The sequence below is a fragment of the Bos taurus genome, chromosome 20 (genome assembly GCF_002263795.3).
Source record: "Bos taurus isolate L1 Dominette 01449 registration number 42190680 breed Hereford chromosome 20, ARS-UCD2.0, whole genome shotgun sequence".
In the NCBI taxonomy this organism is placed as follows: domain Eukaryota; kingdom Metazoa; phylum Chordata; class Mammalia; order Artiodactyla; family Bovidae; genus Bos; species Bos taurus.
The window spans coordinates 5,594,236-5,615,207 of record NC_037347.1 but is presented as its reverse complement, the minus strand read 5'-3'; the positions used below and the strand labels follow the sequence as shown (position 1 = coordinate 5,615,207).

At 40.3% G+C, this 20,972-nt stretch overlaps 1 protein-coding gene across 3 annotated transcripts in view; it reads right to left on the bottom strand.

Moving 5' to 3' along the window:
• Positions 1-9,175, bottom strand: part of CPEB4 (cytoplasmic polyadenylation element binding protein 4) — a 72,477-nt gene extending 63,302 nt beyond the window's left edge. For all 3 annotated transcript variants that reach the window (XM_003587502.4, XM_005221433.3, XM_005221434.4), the window contains exon 1: positions 6,622-9,175. In XM_003587502.4, the coding sequence (XP_003587550.1) occupies positions 6,622-7,746 (1,125 nt within the window). In that variant the 5' untranslated portion in view covers positions 7,747-9,175. The remainder of the gene's footprint in view (positions 1-6,621) is intronic.
• Between the last annotated feature and the right edge of the window lie 11,797 nt (positions 9,176-20,972).

Below are 20,972 nucleotides of genomic sequence, written 5' to 3'. Positions count from 1 at the left end.
TGCCTAGCTCATAACATAGAAAGTTCTCAATAAATGTGTTATATTTGCTCAGTTGCATCCGACACTTTTGTGACCCCATGGGCTATACACTCCATGGAATTCTCCAGGCCAGAATACTGAAGTGGATAGCCTTTCCCTCCTCCAGGATATTTTCCCAACCCAGGGATCAAATCCAGGTCTCCCACATTGCAGGCAGATTCTTCACCAGCTGAGCCACCAGGGAAGCCCATTATACAAATTAATTAAAATATATATTTAAAAAAAAAAACTTAATTCCAGGATAAAAGTTAAAACATATCTAATTTAAATCTATGATACCTTTCCTGTCTCTTAACCAACCCCATCAAAGTACAGTATCCTCTAATGTATACAGAAATAATCAAATGTTGTAAATTTCTTAAAAATAGGCAAAATCTTTTAGACTACTGAAAAATGCAGACTGCTATTGCTAATAAAAGTTTAGGTATATAAACAATTTAAACTCTTCAAGGAAACTGATAATTCTGCTAAATGTTTTATCTGTCCTGGGTTGCATCTAGCTTATTTAAAAGGAGTATTCTGATGAAATTTCCTGACAGTTTAGTAGTTAGGACTCTTCCCTTCCCTTGTAGGAGGTATGGTTCGATCCCTGGTCAGGGAACAAAGTTCTTGCATGCCAGGTGGAATGGCCAAAAAGAAAAAAGACATATTCTGAGAAGTGTAGAATATATGATAAGATACAACATTAAGAACTGCTCAAAAATCTATCACAGATACCAAAGCTTTTTGTAATTACTTTAATTTCAAGATTGTACTCAATATTAGAGATTTTAATTTTAAATTAAACAAAAAAATCTAAGCTACTTAATATGGCCACATAAAGTACCTCACAATAACCCTTCACTTATAGGTACTAATATCTGATGAGGTACTGTCTTCCCAAATTTAAGTGACTTGTTCAAGGTCAAGCTAAATAGAGATCAGAGTCAAATTTAAGTCTGTTTGGATCCAGAACCTGTGCTTCAGTATACTGTATTTTTGGCCTCACACAATGGCCTTTCTCGGTAATTATCCAAGTGTCAGTTTCAAAAACTGATTAAAAATAGGATCTATACCTATATATTTCCATATACTAAGAATTTTCTAAAAACTTGAAAGTGGAACTCCTTCTAATATTATAAAGTATTATAATATTATAAACACCTTCTGATGTATAGATCAGTCTTATGGACTCTGTGGGAGAGGAGAGGGTGGGGAGATTTGGGAGAATGGCATTGAAACATGTATAATATCATGTATGAAACGAGTCGCCAGTCCAGGTTCGATGCACAATACTGGATGCTTGGGGCTGGTGCACTGGGACGACCCAGAGGGAGAGTATGGGGAGGGAGGAGGGAGGAGGGTTCGGGATGGGGAACACAGGTATACCTGGGGCGGATTCATTTCGATATTTGGCAAAATTAATACAATATTGTAAAGTTTAAAAATAAAATAAAATTAAAAAAAAAAAAAGAACAGAGAAACATGAAAAAAAAACGCCTTCTAAAAAATTATACATTACTATAAATTTATCATGGCAAAAATACACTTTAATTTCTGTAAGAACGATTTTCTTTGAACAATATAAAATGACTTCTGTCAGGAAAAATGAAAATGAATGCTCATGTTACAAGCTCCCTGAGAAATGCATTTTATATATATTATCTATGTTGGGACCAAAAACTAAAGTACAATGTAGTGCTGAAAAAAAATGTGATAATGGTACTTCAAGCTTATTTTCCTTATAGCAAGAGAGAAAAGTCATACGGAAAATAAATTTAGACTGCAAAATTCAAAACAGGCATATGTTAACTTTAAGCCTACTTTTCCATTTCTTTCTTATGAATACCAACAAAAACTACTCTCAAAAGCATAAACTCATAAATAGCATCTTTCCAACTGCAACTAGCAACACAACCACATTCACTAGGCTTGAAATAAAGAGGCATTTCCTGAAAGATGTTGAACTGTATGTTGATGATATTCCATGGCTTTTCTGAAGACACAACAGAAAATAAAAATTTTCAAAACTACCCTGCCCAAGTTTTGATTTCATCATAAAAGCAATTAAACCTAGTTAAAAGCCTTTCTACAAAAAGGAGTAAAATTGCATCTGATAGATTTTTCCCAAAGTTTCGCCAATATATCAATTCTGCTGGAGCCAGAACCATCCAACCCATGCTTTACATTTAAAAATAATGAGTTTCCCCTCTTCTAATATAAATAGATATAATAAGTCAAAGAAAATGTTTCCTATGCAAAGATCTCTCTTGGGACTACATGAAAAATATGTAATGTAATAAAGTTGCACTTTAGATAATTTTAATAATTCACCATGACTTTTGGACAAAGCAATGCAGTAACTCTGTTTTCAAATATAAGATGCCATGTAGAATTTTGTAGATCAATAAACTGACAACACAAGGAGAGTTATTAAAGTGACATGAATTATTTTGCCTGGTTAAGACAACTTAACAAATCCATGGTGACCAAAGCAAATGGACTCTAAATCCTAAAATGCTTCCCTAACAACCCAGTTTTAAGATCATCTTTGCGACAGATTTTGTCTCCCCTCTTTCATTTTGTTTTCTTTTTCTTTTTTGGCCTACTTCTTGGTTCTTAGCTAACAGAGATGGGGGCGTAACTGAGCTGAATGTAAGAGAATACTAGAATCTATAGCACACAATTCTCATTTACTTCCTGTAAGGACAGAAAATCTAGGCACCCCTCCAAAAACGTGCTATATTCAAATATAATTATTGGCAGGTGCCCCAATACATTATTTGGTTTGGACATCAGGATTACACGATGTGTTCAGTAGGACAGGTAGGATTCTTTTCCTCTTGAAGTAAGGCTCAAATCATGTCTTTTCACAAGATATGGACCTTGTTTCTTCATTTTGAAATTAAGACAATAAAATTAAACCTCATAGGGTTGAAAAATCCTATATAGGAAGTGAGATAACAAATGTGAAAGCACCTAGCTCAGTGCCTGATATCTAGCATGTACTAAAAACAAAAAAAAAAAACCACTGATTTGAGGACTATTCTCTAAGTTTAATATTTTGAAGTTGACAAATATATTCTACTACTTTCCACTTTCAAAACTTTATAATTAGCTTTTGATCATCAGATATCAATTATTCACTGTAAAAATTCTCTTCTTACCTACATGCTTCTGGTAGGCATTTCTTACCCCCACCCCCCAACTCCTCATCTGCATCATGTCTATGTGAAAAGATACTGTAGTATAATGGTTAAAAGCCTAATCTCATGTGTGAATAGTAATAATAACAATAATATTTATTTCATAGGATTATTGAGTGAAATGAATTAATACATGTAAAAACATTATCATAAGCATGCAATTATTAAATATACATTAGTTATCTGAAAACTGGATTTGAGGCACGTTATCTGAATTCACGTAATGAGAACTTTAACTCGCTTCAGCAGCACATATACTAATACGAAGAAAATGCTAGGATATGCCTGTCATATCACTTATTTAGAAGATAATTCAATATTTTCAATCTTTGCTCCTGGTTTCATAAACATGGATAAAAGAGAAGATTAAGACTGGCCCCCAAAAAATTAATTTAAAATGTCATAATGAATTTTAATTCACTGTATGTGCTCAAACCTGTATTAAACAAATGTAAAAACCATTCTGATTCATTTCAAACTAAAATAAACACTGCCCAGTATTAGTTACATTTCAGGTAAATTATTTCCTTTTTATATAATAATTCAATGCTAGACTTTGAATACCAATATTATAATATAACCATGTAAATTCTATCCTGTAATTTCTGCGGTAAATTTTAAGATCTCTCTATAATAAATAAGGAATTCTTTTCAATAGCGACTGAAATTGAATTACTAATGTCTAAAACATCTTTCCTAAAATTAATAGTTTAAGTTAATAAAGTTAAATAAGATAGCAGTGTTTAGAAAAAAGTATGGACTGTGATTGCAGCAATTTAAATTTCACAGTAGCTTGCTTTAGGATCATAAGGAACTTAGAAATCACCTAGGTCATCCCCCACTCCAATTTTATGAAGAAATTGAGGCCCCCAGATGCTATGACTTTGATAGGGCAAAGACCGCAAACTAGGTGTCTGAGCTCCCAGTCAAATAAACATTCCTTCAAATGTTTTCATATCAAATTTAACCAAGTAATCGTATCAACTCAAAATGGCATTTTTTTTGGCCAAAAATTTTTTCTAAAGAATAATTCTTTAAACACACACACATACACACCTCTGCATTCATTTAAGTAAGCACCAAGGTACTCAGTTTACTAATTTCTTATATTTTCAAAACTCAATTAGGAATTTTTTTCATAAAGAATTTTTTCATATCACTTATATTTATTGTGACTTTCAAATCACCATTCTCTCAGCTCCCCACCTTCCAACCTCTCTCTCTCCTCTTCTCTCACACACACAAATACACACATTCTCCTAAAAATGGTGGGGATGGTAAACAGAAATCTACAACTTAGTTTCTAATCCTACCATATTTGAACCAGGTATATTGACTCTTCCTTTTTTCCACCCTCAGCATAACAGACAACAATTCTAAGAGAAGAGCTGGTTTCTAACAATATCTTTTAGTATCAATCTTTGTCTACTACATTATTATTTCATACATCAGCTTCATCTCTTAAGAAATCATCTGACTGAAAAAATTTCACATGTTAAACACATCTCATCAGCCCCATAAAAATATTAATAATGTGCATATACGTATAATTTAGTCACTTTGAAATTAATTTCCCAAATCAAATCTTTATCAAAAGTCAGTAAACTGAGAATGGAAAACAAACTATGCAGTCACATAAATCCATTCTGTCACTTGATTAGTAGCAAAATAAAAAAGAAAAGTATTTGCAATTGTGAGCTAATCTTAACCCAGTTAAAATGTCGAGAATGCCATCTTGGATTTTTTTTAATTTGGAATATACGAATAATTTGCAAAAGTTACCTTTGCATTAAACTTCCCTTAAATTTATGTTCAAAAGACTATCAAAACCAACTTTTTAAAAACAGACTTCATGGAATTGCCAATGTATTAAACAGCCTTTTACCTGATCACTAAAGCATGAAAATTGCTCTCTTCAGTTTGAGTAAAAACCCTTTCTAAAAACAAAAGCCAACATCTTTTTTCAACCTGGGCAAAAAAAATATTAAAAAAAAATTCAAAACCAGGTTTCACCAAACATTTTGATACATCCTAACTATTATACCCGAATCCTTAGAGAATGGATATTTAATTCCTGGGAATGACACAGGGTTCTCTTAGCAAATTTCCCTCCCTCTGAGCAAATTATTAATTAAAACAGATAATTCCACTTGTGCTGACATCATGTCTGGATACAGTATCACTATTTTGAAATCTGTTTTAGCCTTTGCAGAAAGATCTCTCAAATAACTTTTTAGATATAGCACAGTATGTTTTAATCTTTGCTTTTTAGCCTAGAGTTTGTATATCAGCTGTGTGCTCTAGGGCAAGTTATTATATCTTGCTGATGCTCCATTTTCTCATCTCTAAAATGGGGGTAATAATAAAACTTACCTTGTGGGGTTCACTGTGAGGACTGATTCAATGTTAGCTTATAACCCATATAAATTTCCTAAACACTTATAAATGATCATACCCCCCAAAAAAAAACAAATTTAGTAGGGCATCTGATGCTCAATTAACTCTGAAATTCCCTTTATATCTATCAACTAGACTGGCTGCTCATTAATTCAAAAACATCAAACAATGTGACTGTTGGAGAATAAGAATACACTGGTGGCAAAAAAGACAAGTAATCTTTGTCTGGACCTATTTTTAGGAATGGTTTAATTATCTACAACCCTAGTGTTAACACTGGGAAATAAACAAATGGGTGAAAAGGCATCATAAGAGTCACTCAGAGACCAACAGTTTCATAGTATTCAAAAATAATTGGGGATCGAGAAAATATTTACATCATTTCTCTAGCAGTCCTTACTGACACAAGGCAAGCCAGAATTTGCAAAAAGGTTTAATAGGAATTTCCAAATTGATAATTGCAAACTGTTCAGACTGCATGGTTCAGAGAGGTTTCAAGTTTAAAATATGACCAGAGAGAAAACTATATTTCAGTAGTTGGTTTTCAGCAAATCAGTAGTGAAAAACAAATTTGGGAGGGTATATAGTTATGCATATGGGCAGAAAATGCTAATCAGTTTCCATAATGAAATATATTTATATCTATATTATTTATTCTCACTTAAATAAGTAGGGAAAAACCTACCACGATTTTCTTGTCAGGCTAGAAAGGTACTGCAGTTAATAATCATGACATCACTAGCTACCTGGTATTCACAATTATGCTAATTTATATGGTTATCTATGGAAAGATAACAATTAGAAAATTACAAAAAAAGAACAGCTGAATATTTTGTTCCAAATTACACTGCTCTCCTGCCAAAATAATGTCTTGACAATGAACTCTTTTTCTAAGAGCTCTGATATGAATACAGACAATTCAAACTCTCTTAGTTACATAGATATTACACCATGCCGTTTCCTTATTTCACCTTAATCTATTAATGGAACATAATCTTACCGGAAAAGGAAAAATGTTGTCAGCCCTGTTCAAGCTATCTTCCATCCAGGATTTAGGAGCAAAGGCAGAGCTGGGGCGAGCATACTTCTGGAGCTGAATATGATTGCTTGCAAAATTTTTCTTCAAAGGCGAGATGGAGTTCAGGGGCGTTATGCCTCCATTCAGCCCCCTACGGTGATCTCGGCCTTGGGAACCTCCCCAGCCACCGTATCCTCCACCTCCTGGGCTCCAGGAAGAAGACGGTGTAGGAGAGGGACTCTGGTAGCTGCTCCACGGAGAAGGGGGCTTGTTAAGATTATTCGCCAAATGAGGCAGCTGGTTAAAAGCAGCATTTCTATGTGTGAAAGGTGGGGGATGGGGACTGGCAGGAGACCTCCTTTGCTGCTGATGCTGGCTGTGATGATGTTGGAAATGAGGGTGATGAGGGTGGTGCTGTGAGAGAGGCCCAATCTGAGGAGAGAAGCTGCCTCCGAAGCCAGGGCTGACATGATGGGGGAAATTTTGAAACAACAGAGCACCGTTATTAGCCGAAGCAGCCGGGACCCCTCCCTGGTGAAAGAAACTTGCATCTTCATTGATGATTGTAGAGGAGGAAGGCGCTATCGCTGCTGACCAGTTACTGAAACCAGTGAGAGACGATGCGCTTGATGTCAAGGGTTGGGTCGAAGTACCTAGCCCCGTGGCTTCTTGATAATCAAACCCTGTCAACACTGGTGATTCGATTCTTATTTTCTCCTTCCCGTTGCCATTTTCTGAAGAATTGTCCCCTTGATTTTCTTCAGATTTAGCCTTCTCAGTTTCAGGCAGTATTCCAGCTTCCTGACCTGGACTGGGGGAGAGCTGCTGCTTTTCCAAAGGGTCTTGCGGTTCCTGTTGCTGACTTTTTGCTTTTTCTGATCCCAAGATCTCATCCTGAATGTTATGGGTAGCCGGAGCAGGAAAGAGCCAAGCTGACCCGGCACTGCTGCCATTGGCAGCTGTGTTATTATTTATAAAAGCAGCAGGGCTGGGGGTGGCATTTTGGTGATGGTGTGGAGGCTGCAGATGTGGATGGAATCTGACTGGAAAAGCAGATTTATTCCCAGTATTGCTTTGCACTAGCACTCCAAACCCGTAATCCCCCATTTATTATTTTTAGGCTCAGAATCTTAAGATAAAAAACAACAAACTAGTATCTCAAGCCTTTGTATCCTCTACTCCAAATGTAAGTTGCTTGTTTGAAACGTCTTATTTTTACCTAGCTCAAAGATGCAGCTTATCACCCTAAATAGTTCAGATTTGGAATTCTGGTCTCTGAAAGAAAAAAAAAAAAAAAAACTAAAAAAAAAACCTTAAAACACTGACATGAATCCAACTAGGCTTATTTCTAGAAGGGAATAAAAACGAAGAGGGTAAAAATCAAGTCTTTGGTTAGTAAAATAGGCGCTTTCTTTTTCCAAAGGAAAACGTACATGAATGACAAAAACACAGCTTCTCAAGCATCTATGGATGTAGAAGAATAAGCATTGCGAGGAGTAAAAATATATATATATATATATATAATTTAACAATCACATATGGTCTTCTTCAGCAGTTTAGATTCACTCACATAAAAATCAGAATAGGGTATGAGGAGAATAGGTTCTTTTCTTGGCAGCTTGGTTAAAAAAAATCAGGAATAATTTAAGAACATTATATATTATATATTTATATATATAGATTATATTAGGTTATCTGGGGTGGGGGGCAAATTCCTGGTTGCCGGAGAGGAAATCAGCATTGACTAATGGAAAGATGATTGCAGGGAGGTTTCTGCTCTTCCTGATCCTGTTTCTGCTCTTTCACGGGGTGCAGTTTTGGCCTCTGGGGCTGTTCCTGAAGCTCTGGGTGCAGATCTTGCTGCGGTCGCTGTTCCTGGGCTCCCCCTGGCCTCCTCTCCCCCATGAAATGGTTTGGAAACACACCCGTTTCTCCCTCGTGGGGGTGTCGCGATCAGGATGGATTAGGGACACTCGACGAGGACGAGCTGGCGGCCCGGGGGTGCGGGGACCAAGGGGGCGACCTGGAAGGTCCTGCGGTTTCGGCCTCTTCCCCTCTCTGCGGCTCCGGGGTTTTTTTCCCTCATGGGACCCAGGGGCGGTTTGTTCAGTTCTCTCAGTTCGATTCTCCGCGGAGGGGGTGGGGGTGGGGGGTGCGGGGAGGGGGAGGGAGAGGGGAAAAAAGAAAACCCCACTAGCTTAGTTGTTCTAAAGGAGAAGGGCCTCCCTACTTTGCTCTCTCTCTTTTTGCCCCCAGATTTTTTTTAAAACTATAATTTAGAAGGCTTTTGTTTCTCCTCACGGTTGCTGGGCCGTCGTCGTCGCCGCCGCTTTACCCCGGTCCCGCAGTCCCCGCTGTCGTAGCTGCGAACTCCGCCTGGCTCTTCTTCTTCTCTCCTTCTTCCTCCTCTTCCTCTTCTGCTGTCGCCGCCGCCGCCGCCGCCGCTGCTGCTGCTGCTGCCGCCGCCGCCGCCTCCCGGTGCCCGGGTCCAGCAGCCGCGGCTGAGTCCTTCTCCTCAGGACCTAGCCGAGTGAAATGACAACCAGCTGGAAAGACCGAGAGACACTTCCGGTTCGAAAAGGGAGGGGTGGGTTAGGGCAGACACCCCGCCCACCTGCCTAAAGGCCAATAAGCTGCTAGAATTCAGATAAGGCCACGCCCACAACCCAGGTCCCCTCCCAGGAAGGTCGAAAAGTTACGTCGAGAGACGCCCCTTCCGTCTGCGCCTCGCCCAGTGAGGCCTGGAGCCTGGAACTCGCTCTACTACCCAGAGGGAGCCCAGCGAGTCGCCATCTTTAGTGTGGGCAAAGGACTACTGCGCTGTTTATTTCGCTTAACCGCGCTCTGCAGGTGGAGCGTACAGGGACGCGCGGAAGAGAACGGATTTCCCTAGCACTGTGAAAAAGAGTCCAGGAGTAGGAGATCGGAGTGGCTACCCATGAAACCGCGGATGAACAGGAGGACTGCCCAGAGTAAACGTGGTTCCCCAGGCATCTCGTGCTTTGGCTCGAGCTCCGCCCCAGAGGGATCTGGAAGAGGAGGCGGGTTTTACTAGCTGCTGTAAGGTGTCTAGAATTGCGTATGTGCTTGTCCTGAAAATGGATCTTAAACGGGACTCTCCCTTCACCTTCCATCCCCCCACCCCCACTCCTGCTTGGTTTAGGCTCCCGTCCGGTGCAGTGTTTCAGGCACAAAAATACAGCTCCTGTCGGCGTCCGTGGCCGAGCCCTCCTTGTCCCTATCCGCTCTAATGTACCCTACCCGCTTATTAGGGGGACATTTCCGAAACGAAGAATCTTAACCAGGATCCTCACCTGTTCTGCTCTCTCTACGACTGCCCACTACCTCCTTGAAAAAGACCAAACTTTTTATCCTGATATTCAAGGGTTTTGCACTCTGGGGGCAGTATATCTTAACATCTCATCTCCTCCAAACGTCCCACACCAAGCTCCTCCAAATATAATCTCAGGTCCTTTTTACCTTCCGTTTCCTCTCTCCTCCACCAGGTAAACTCTTATTTAGTTTTAGGAATCGGTTCAAAAGCTACCAACTCTGTCTTCTGAAATTCCTCTTGAATGAATATCCATGGCCCAGTATATTTCTCATGCTTGTCACCCTCTTTGTAATGGTAACTTATGTCTCCTGGACCTGTGGTCACCTGTGGGCTCTTTGAGGAGAGGACCTTGTATTGATAGATAGGAATCATTAGCGAATGGATGCTGAAAAAAAAGAGTGAACAAACCAACCAGAATGATATCTTTCCTGAATCCTCTTTTCAGGTCTGCCATTTGGTTTGGGGCTAATGTCTCTCAAACTTTCATCATTTAGGTTATTCCTTTGCTACTCAAGGGTTCCTTGTCTTGTTCATATTTGTACATGACCACCATCAGGACCTAGATTAACGCCTTGCTCTCAGCAAAGGTTCTAAATATGTTGAATAGTGAGTGTTTTCCTTTAGTAGAAAATGAAAAATGAAGAAATCAGAGTAGATCCACAAGTGACTATGGCAAAAGTAGTGAGTAAAAAGGAGAGATTACAGACTTTTAAGAAAGATCTCATGAAAAGAAATGACTTCCACTTCCTTTCCCTAGCCTTTCCTCAATGGCCCCAACTTCTGCTGCCTCAGTTTATCAATCCTCCCATACTTCCATGTAGAACACCCGTTTGGGATCTTAGTGATTTTATTTATTTATTTATTGTCTTATGTCCTGAACATGAGTCTTTGTAACTCTTCTTTGAGTTCCTTGAGTGATAGGGATTGGGTCTTACTCTGTTGTTTATTCCCCATAACTGGTCATACCTTGAGACTGAGCTGGTTTAATTAGGTGTCCTTTCCTCCAGAATGGTTTCCCTGACTCTCCTTTTTGTAGCATCTTGTAGATTCTTCTCATTTGGTTACTGCTGGTTGTCAGTTAGTTTCTTTTCACAGGCAGAGATTTTGTCTGGTTTATCTGTGTGTCGCTAGTGGCCATCAGAGTATTTGGCACAGAGTGGACTCAGAATACGTTTATTGAATGAATGAATGAATGTTCAGTGTTCAGTAGATGGTTGAGAATCTTTTGGGGCTGCCAATTCTTAGTGGCTGAAATGGCTGCCATGCTTGAAGGAAAGAGGGTTATCTTTAGAACCAAACTGATTATTTGAATCCCAGATCTTCTACTGCCTAATTGTAGAGCTCTGGGCAGGAATCACCTCTACAATACCCTGGTTCCTTATCAATAAAATATGAATGATAGTTCCTCCCTGGCTAGAAAGTAGTAAATTACAGTGAAGTGCTGGGCTCATAGGAGGTTTTCAAAAATGTCAGTTCCTTATTGACATGTTAAGCATAGAGAACTACTTCAATAGTGTCTTTTTCCCAGAAGCTGCATGCATGAGTGAACTACAGAGTGATCTAGGAACTTAGGTCACTTTGTAGAGGGAGGAGGCACACCAGCACCATAGTCAGGATGCTGGTTGGTCAGCCTGATCTTTTAAAGCTAAATCAGGGTTTGGGCTGGGCTGAAGCTAAGATGATCTCTGGAGACATCAGACTTCTGGGTAGCAATTAAGAGCATGGGAGAAGGAAGAGGGAAACAATTCTCTTGAGTCAGTTGACTACTCAGAAACCCAGGATACCGAGCTCAGGGCTGCCTTCCTTGAGAACATTCTGGCTCAGAAACTGCCCCAGGTAACCATGACAACAATTCAGCAGCTCTATTTAGGATTTCCAAAGAGATCAACAGTTGCAGATAAGTGCTGGCTTGAAAACTGTTAGCAGAAGAGAGCCCCTCCCATGAAACATGCTCACTGGGAAGCTTTCAGGTTGCAGAGAAAGGGAGCTATCCCTGAACATTAAGGAGCTACCAGATTATTTTTTATTAAAACTTAAAAAAAAAAAAAAAACTCTCCCTTCCTGTCCACTGAGAGCCAACACACTTTCCAAGAAGTTGTAGGCTAGTGAATGGACTCTGCTTGCCCAGCCCCCTTTGGGGTTTGAGGTCAACCTGACCCAAACTCAGAGCCCCCTAATATTTCCTTCACCAGTCTCTTTTAAACTTGACAAGTAGTATAAACCTCACCCCATAATCACACAGCGTGAACTCTGCCCCATGCTAGCTAATGTCTTCCACCACTGCCCTTGAAGCAGACATGGTCTTCTCCCAACAGCACACACCCAAGCTCCTCAGGGGCCTGTCTTGATGACTAGCAATCAGAGCCACCACCCAAGGTTGCCTAGGTTGTGCACTGTGCAACTCCATAAAGCACCACAGACTTTGATGTGAATGCCACTCCCCTGGAGTTGCACAATGCGGTCTGCTTTGGTTCATTTCCATGAGACACCAAGGCACATTATGGAAATATGACACATACACAAGGCCAACAGATACTACCATATATTACATGAACATGTGCTCATCACATGCGGAAATATGTAAAGCAGTTGATCTTTTTAGTTTTGGTGGCCCAGTTCTGTAATGGAACTGAAGGACACGGTGTCCTTGGTGTCGTCCTGGGTGGGGAGCTGTAATGAGAAGACAAGTCCAGGCAAGTATATGGTCCAGTCCCCTAAGAGATTAATACCTAGCAGTTATTTTGCCTAGCAGCATTAATAAGCTTTCTAATGTAGTAGAGGAATATATATGTTACTGAAACAAAAATATATATAATAATTACATTCTAAAGCAGGTCCTGTGAAGTTAGGGGAAGAGAAAAAGATGAAATTACTTGTGGAATATCCTCTTTTCCAAGAGTAGAAGCTCACTACCAGAAGGCAACCTAGACAGAAATAGAACCAGGTCCTGAAAGCAGATTTTATTAAACTCACCTCTGATCTTCACCTTGTTTCAGTATTGGAAAGTGGGTATATTTACTTGGAAAGCACCATTATTATTTTTTTTTTTTTGCAGTTAATTGCTAGGTTACATTTTCTCCTTTTGTTTATTGTTTTATAACCCTGCACAAGCCCTCTGCTTTTTAAATACTATTTCTTCCTACTTTCCCATTTCTGATATTATCATTAATATGAAGTCCATAGTTAACAACCCATTGTGTGGTGACTGATGAAGCCAGTTCTTCCAGTGCACTGTTACTGAACGAAAGATTTGGAAAGGTCTAGGACAGAGACATGCTTCACTTGAAATCACCAAATCCTGGCAGAGATTTAGAGGTTGACCTTCCAAACTGTGACTTGTATCACATGGAATGACTTGGATTCTTTTGTGGCTCCAGTCACCTATGTGGATGGGCAGTTGACCTAGATTACCCCTGGCTGTTTTGATTGGACACATTTCACTTCCCTGTATTAAAACCACAGCCAGGCAGCCGAACTGCTGCCATCTCACACACTGTGGCTAGACTAGAGGATTTTCACCTGCAATGCTGGAAAAAGAAGAGCTTTTTGGAGCTTGCAGAGAATGCAGAGTCTAGAGGTCAGAGATCTAGGAGTCAGAGACCAAAATTCTAGTCCCAGTATAGCCTTGAACCCAACAGGCACTGGTCCAGTTTGATGATTTCCTTTCAGCCAGAATATTTACTACCAAAGGAATTTCATATTGGAACTGGTAAGCAATAAAGTTTCAAAGAAAGTCATCTATTAATATATATTTCTAAAAAACACTAAAGATGGCCCTTTTCTTTTATGTCCAAATTTCTTGATTCTCTATTCTTGGAGTGTATGTATATGTATGTATATTTATATGTTGTGCCTGCTTAGTCATGTCCAACTCTTTGCGACCCTATGGACTGCAGCCCACTAGGCTCCTCTGTCCATGGAATTTTCCAGGCAAGAATACTGGAGTAGGTTGCCATTTCCTCTCCAGGGGATCTTCCTGAATCAGAGATTAAACCCTCATCTCTTGTGTCTCCTGCATTGGCAAGTGGATTCTTTACCACTCCACCACCTGGGAAGGGAAGCCAGATTCGTAATCATCCAACCTTAAAGTATAGTCAGTCCCCATATTGCTGCTACTGCTGCTAAGTTGCTTCAGTCGTGTCCAACTCTGTGCGACCCCATAGACGGCAGCCCATAGGCTCCCCCATCCCTGGGATTCTCCAGGCAAGAACACTGGAGTGGGTTGCCATTTCCTTCTCCAATGCATGGAAGTGAGAAGTGAAAGTGAAGTCACTCAGTCATGTCCGACTCTTAGCGACCCCATGGACTGCAGCCCACCAGGCTCCTCCATCCATGGGATTTTCCAGGCAAGAGTACTGGAGTGGGGTGCCATTGCCTTCTCCAATCAGTCCCCATAAGAGCCCATCAAATGCAAATTCTCAGGTCCTGCCCCCACAATGTTCTGATTAAGTTTTTTCATAGTATTTTCTCATAAAGTACAAAAGATTTTCTCATAATCATGTAAGAGCACAGAAAATCTAAAAGAAGAATAACACAAAAAGTGCCTTTCTCACATAAAAGAAGTTTGCAAGAGTCAATAATAGGGCTGGTGAAGTAGTTTTAAGAAATCATCAGAACCAGCGTTCCTTTTATTTCATTGCTCTTCCTTGCTTGGAATTCTGCCTGGGATGTAAGATAGTTGATCAAGCTTCCGCCATCACATCTGTTCAGTTCAGTCGCTCAGTCGTGTCCGACTCTTTGCGACCCCATGAATCGCAGCACGCCAGGCCTCCCTGTCCATCACCAACTCCCGGAGTTCACTCAGACTCAGGTCCATCGAGTTGGTGATGCCATCCAGCCATCTCATCCTCTGTCGTCCCCTTCTCCTGCCCCCAATCACATATGTATTCCAGACCAAAGGAAAAAAGAAGAACGACACAATGCTTCTCTTTGAGGAAACTTTTCAAAAGACATACACATCACTTTCATTCTCTTCTCACTGGGCAGGATTTGGCATATGGCTACAGCTAATGGCAAAAGAGGTTGGGAAATATAGTCTTTTATTTCATGCTGTATGCATTATGTTAAAAAGTGATATTTTATTACCAAAGAAGCAAAGTGAGGCAGATATCAGGGGTTGGGTATGTAGGCCCAGAGAGGTTTCATGACTTGCTTTTGGTCTTAGAGCCAAATCAATGACCTCATTCTGCAGTTGAGGAAACAGGTCCAGGGGAGGGCCTTGTCTAAAATAATTAGGTTATTTTGCCCAGGTATATTGACTCAAAACTCCGCCCTCTATTCAATGGTCCTCAGATTTTAATAAGCATTAGAATCACTTGGAAAACAAGTTAAATCAGAATTTCTGATTGAATAGATACGGGGTAAAACCTATTCCTTTTGGGATAAAGCCACAAATCTGCCTTTCTAACGACTCTTCAGGTGATGCTAATACTGTTGGTGTCTTGAAATCACTTTGAGAGCCCCTGGTCCACAGGCCATCTCCATTTGAATTTAACAAGCTCCTTCCATTGAATGTGACCAACCGAACCCTTCACTTTACTCCCCTACCCCGCCCCACCGCCCCAGCCCTGGTGCTCTTTCCATTTTCTCTAGCTCACTCAATGGTGCCATGATCATTCTCTGGGTTACCTCAGCCAGACTTAGGAGTCATTCTAAGCTCCTCCTACTTCTCCATCAGCTAATAATTGGTCCCATGTTTTCTTCATTTTGCTACATCAGCATCTCCCTTTTCTCCCCACCTTATGCTTTGGTTCAAACCTGATTATTTCTCACCAGGATTTTTCTTTTTTCTTTTTTCTTTTTGCAGAAGCCAGGTTTAATACCTGGCCTTGCTCACTGGATTTTTCTAAATAGTCTACTGACCTTACTCTATTGCTTAAATCTTTCAGTAGCTTCCTGATGTATTCAATTCTGTTCTTCAAACTTCAATGTTTTTCATCCCAGCCTTCCAGTTCTTGCCATATGGATGTAGTTCCTACGTTGTCATTCCTTTAACATGTTTATAAACTGGCTTTAAAAAGCAAAGAAATATACAGTCTAGGCAACTTGATTTGCCACCCAAAATGCTATAATCAAAAGGTAATTATCACATTTAAAACAATGAAAACAAAATAATGGTATTGAATTGGTCCTAGATCCTGTATATATATCAAAGGCCATAAGTCTGAGACTTTCTTTCTCTTTGTTAAAAGGGAAGATTAATAAGGTTAGAGAGAGGTGCTAAAGACTCGCCAACCCAATCTGGAAAGGTCTTTACTTGTGAAGGACTGAAAAAGAATGGAAAAGGAACTAAATTTCTCATTGTGTGATTCAAGATTATATACTGTCTTGTCTGTGTACCATTTACGACCATCTCATGTGCGCCAGTGGGAAGGGAGCCGTTGTCTGAAAAGCACTGCCAGGTCCCTGAAGGTGGTACCCCAGGCACCTGGTGAACTAGTACCTGCATGACATTTCAGCAGCATCACCTGCAACTCTCTGAGAGCACTGTTCCAGCCATTCTGAAAAATCTGAGGTTCCATGAACTTAATGTCAGGAATACTATTTGCTGAAAGTAACAGAATGTATGAATAAGACGGACAATAAGAGGTGATTTTCCTTGCACATGAAGAAGTCTAGAGGTGAGCAGTTGCCGATGCTGGCTGGTCAAATGTGACAAGGCTGTAGGCTGGAATCTCTGGATGTTCTTGCCCTTACCTTCAGGGTCTTAAGATGTCTTCCACAGCCCCAGTCATCACACCATGGCATTCAGAAGCAAGACACAGGGCTTCGAAGAGCTGAGCATTTCTGGTCAAGAGCTGTCCTCTGATCAGGGAGGAAAGGTCTTTCTCAAGGACCCTCCAAGCACACTTCCTGTTATATCTTTATGCTCAAGATGGGGTCACATGCTTTGATCTAGACCAGACCTGGGCCCACCTTCCCTGAGATCCAAGGACCCCAATGTGAAATAAACAAATCAGAATTCTCCTAGCAAAAGAGTAGGAAAGTTTCTGGAGGAATCAACAAATGTATCCTATGCTCACCATACAACTTCCTTAAGCAGACACCTACCAGGGAAGCTTGGACTCAAGCAGCCCCACTTCCTTCCCTGAGCCCACCTCCCCGCCCCAGCAGAGGTGGGTATCTTCTCCTAGGTTGGCACAGACACTTGGTCACATAACTGAATATTATTTAATTGACTAGATCACACCCACTGGAGTTGCTCTTCCAAGTCAGGAACTTCTGTCTTTTGTATCCCCTGAGCCTGGCATTATGCCCAGCACACAGTAGGCCTTTAATGAGTGCTTGTTGAATTAAGGTTTAATTAATCGATTTTCTTTCTTCTTGATGTATGAGTCATAACAAAGTTCAATGTAATGAACGTTAGGTCGACTTTTAACAACAAGCCTTGGAAAATTTGGGAAATTTCCTAATAATGTACATCAAGTTTCTACTGACATAAAACTTCTAAAATGCTGCTCATCTTACAGCAAATCCATCACTGTAAATCCTGGCGGGTGATTTTCATAAACTTAGTAAACCATTTCAGTCTCGTGTAAAGCACATTATACAGGGTAATAGCTTCATTTGGCCGAGTCATCTTAGGTGCAGTTCCATGATTGCATTAAGCTAGTCTTTATTGATATACCTTAGTGTTAAACCGCCTCTTAATGAAGCAAATTGCCTAGAAGCCATTGAATACTGCACATACACACATGTACACATATACAAAGTTATCACCTGAGAACAACAGCAGAGGTGGTAATTATGTAATATTAACGAGCAATATCTCATACAATTGAATGTGCCAGTTTCTAATGTAGCTGAGTTGATTCTCAGTAATGGGTTTCTTGAAATGACCTGGCCCCCGCAGAAGTACCTTCAGGTTCAACAGCCCATGTGAAATATAATAAATGCATAAATAATTTAGCAAGGGAAATAGGTAGCATTATGGCTGCACTTCTGTGCTGCTGTTATTTAAAAGCCTGGCAGCTTGGTAGTTAGAAACACTATGTCCAGGGGTGTTGTAATTCACCATTTGCTCAGAGTTGAAATGAGGCAGAGGAGAGCTCCAGGCCCCTAGCTCATTTTTTATTTAGAGGCAGTTTTTTTTCATCCATTTGGCTATTTAAGTTCCAAAAATAGAAAGAGGAAAAAGAAATAAACAAGCTTCAAATTTAGAACTTTAGAGGCTAGTTGGAGTCCTCTTAGGTAGGCTCTGGGATGTGTTTTTTAAGCAACATTCTGCAAACTTGAAAGTGCATGGTGTGAGTTTAAAAGTTAGTTTCATTGTGTGTGTGTTTCATCCATTTGTGCCAGTTTATGAGGCGTGCTTTTCAAATTTTAGTCTTTATATAAACTCAAGACATATAATTTCTGCTTTATTGTTATATGATCCATCTTACTTATTATTCACCCAACATCATTTGTAAATGGACTCAATTTTTTTAGAACTTAATAAATTTAAAAGGAAAATCCTGTATCACTAACGTAAAGAGAAAAATCAATACACCATGCCATAAACAGATGCTGTCCTTTTTTTTTTTCTAACACACACTAAATACATAATTTGAGTCCGAAAATGCCAAGTAATTGAAATAAGAGTTCCTCTGTGCTGTCTAAAAACATCTTGAGAACGGTCAGTGGCACTTTTAAGGAAGCCTGGCTTACTGGTTGAGTAATAGTACTGCTAAGGAGGATACCCTGTACCCAAGGGGTGGCCAAAACAAAGCTGGGGGAAGGGTAGGGGCTAAAGCTTGAATGCACAGGTCCCGGGGTCCATCCACCCGCACAAAGTTCATTTCAAATCAGGCAAGACTGGTTCAAGTCGACTTCTGACGTTTGTCAGCTGAATGTCCATCTTATTTGTTATTCACCCAACATCATTTGTAAATGGACTCAATTTTTTTTTTATCTGTTTATTTTTTCATCTCTCTGAGCCACAATTTCTGTATCTGGAAAATGGAGAAGAAAAATTAGTTGAGAGGATTATATGAGGTAATACGTGTAAAGCTCTTAGCATGGTGCCTACCTATAGCAAGGAACCAAGAAATGTCACCTATGATGATTATTCATTTGTGATTGGGGAGATGTGGGTCATCACAAAGAACCAACCACCAATGAATTCAGTCCAGAACCAACAAATGTGCTAGGTATATACCATATGACGGGCTCTGTGGTAGGCCCTAGGGACATGGAGGTAACTCTGGAAGTGACAGATGTATATGGAACTCATGACAGTGAGAGGTATATGCCCAGGTTATTATGGCATGCCAGAGGATAACGTGATGAAAGTCAGTGTCAGGAAAAAAAAAAGTAGAGATCCAAAAATCAGGCCTTTCCTGATAGCTTAAGGGGACATACATTCATCAGTTCTAGGAGGTACCAAGTAAATTAGATTTCTGCTGGGGAACAGAAAGTACACGAAATTCAAACATATATATGGTGATGGAGGCATATCATTTACTTATGGGCTAAAGTGACATTAATGAATTGGTGTGTATCATTTTCAAAACCAAATGGTGGTCAAGCAACTTGTGAATGGAATCTTAATTTTCTTTCCTTTCATAGAGGTCACAGTGGCTCACAGATATTTTTAATTTGACTGGCAGAATGATTTTTGTGTTTTTTTTAAATTATTATCATTACTTGGTAATGTAAAAATTAGGCAGTTTCATAAGAAAACCCAGATTGGTGGTCTGTCTTTTAAAAAAGTGGAAGAGGCAGCCATCTGAATCCATTCCCCACATATGGCAGTTTAGGGCTGGCGTTGAACAGCTGCTGCTGTTGGGACTTTTGCTCTATAGCACAACACAGTCCCAACCTTCCCAAGGCAGAGGTGCTGCCCTAAGGCTCAGGCACGCGGGGCCCCTGCCCTTGGCCCCATGTAGCCAAGGGATCCCTGCACTACCCCTTCTAGACCTGGGATTCCCTGCCCACATGACCTAAGCCCGCTTCCAGAGCCTGCAGAGATCTCTTCCTCAGTTACTTCTCCCAAGGGGTGGCCAAGACTAAGTTGGGTGGAGGCAAGGGACCGAAGCTTGAATGCACAGGTCCCAGGGTCCATCCACCTGTACACAGTTCCTAGCTGTGGCGGATGAAGTCAGGCCTGAGACAAGAAGAAGAGCAGACACGCTGTGTTGAGCGGGCTTGGGGAGGCCTTTGGTACCCACTTGGCATGGGTACCAGTGTTCGCCATCATCTTCAGGTAAGGAACTCCGAGGAGTCTGAGAATTCTACATTTGAACTTGGCCTTCCAGGTCATTATAAAGGTACATTTGTCAAGGGAGGAGGCTAGAAGTTATTTAAATTTGTTAACTTAATTTCTAACTTAAGTATTGAGTTATCTGGTAAATGGACTTCCATTTAAACTTTTTCCCAGGGCCTGTAAATGTTAGCAAATATTAGAAGTGGGTCTGCTGGTGGACTTCACTTTGTTCTCCTTGCTGCATGGCCCCCATCCCTGCCTGAGTTTGCAGTTCCCACTAGAACTGTAAGCTTTGTGAGGGTGGGGAGTGTACCTGATGTTGCACCTTATCCCCTCATCCCTAGCATGGTGCTCAGCTGTGGTACCCAATTCATACTGAATGAGTGACTATCTAACCTGAGAGGTTAGTTCGGGTGAGCCCTCTTGGAATTATCTTCTGTCATGTCCACACATCACAAATTATTTCAAATCGTCTCCTTACAAACTTCATTAATTGCTAGGAGTGGTTTTGGTTTTTTCTGTATTTCTGACATAAAATGTACGTACATGATAACATAATCTGGAAGGCTTTTAAAAAAGAGTAAAAAGATGAAGAAAATAACATCACACATCATCACCCTAACTTCAGTGGTGCAGCCATTATTAACATGTTGACATATTTATTTCAGTCTTCTTTCATATGTTTCTTTTCAATGTAGAGATCTTACCCAGAGATTGATGACAATAAGCTGCCATACTCCAACTATTTGAACAGCTTTCTGGCTGCTGTTTGTCACTCCCTGTGATGCACTTTAAAAGATAAATTGCATAAGA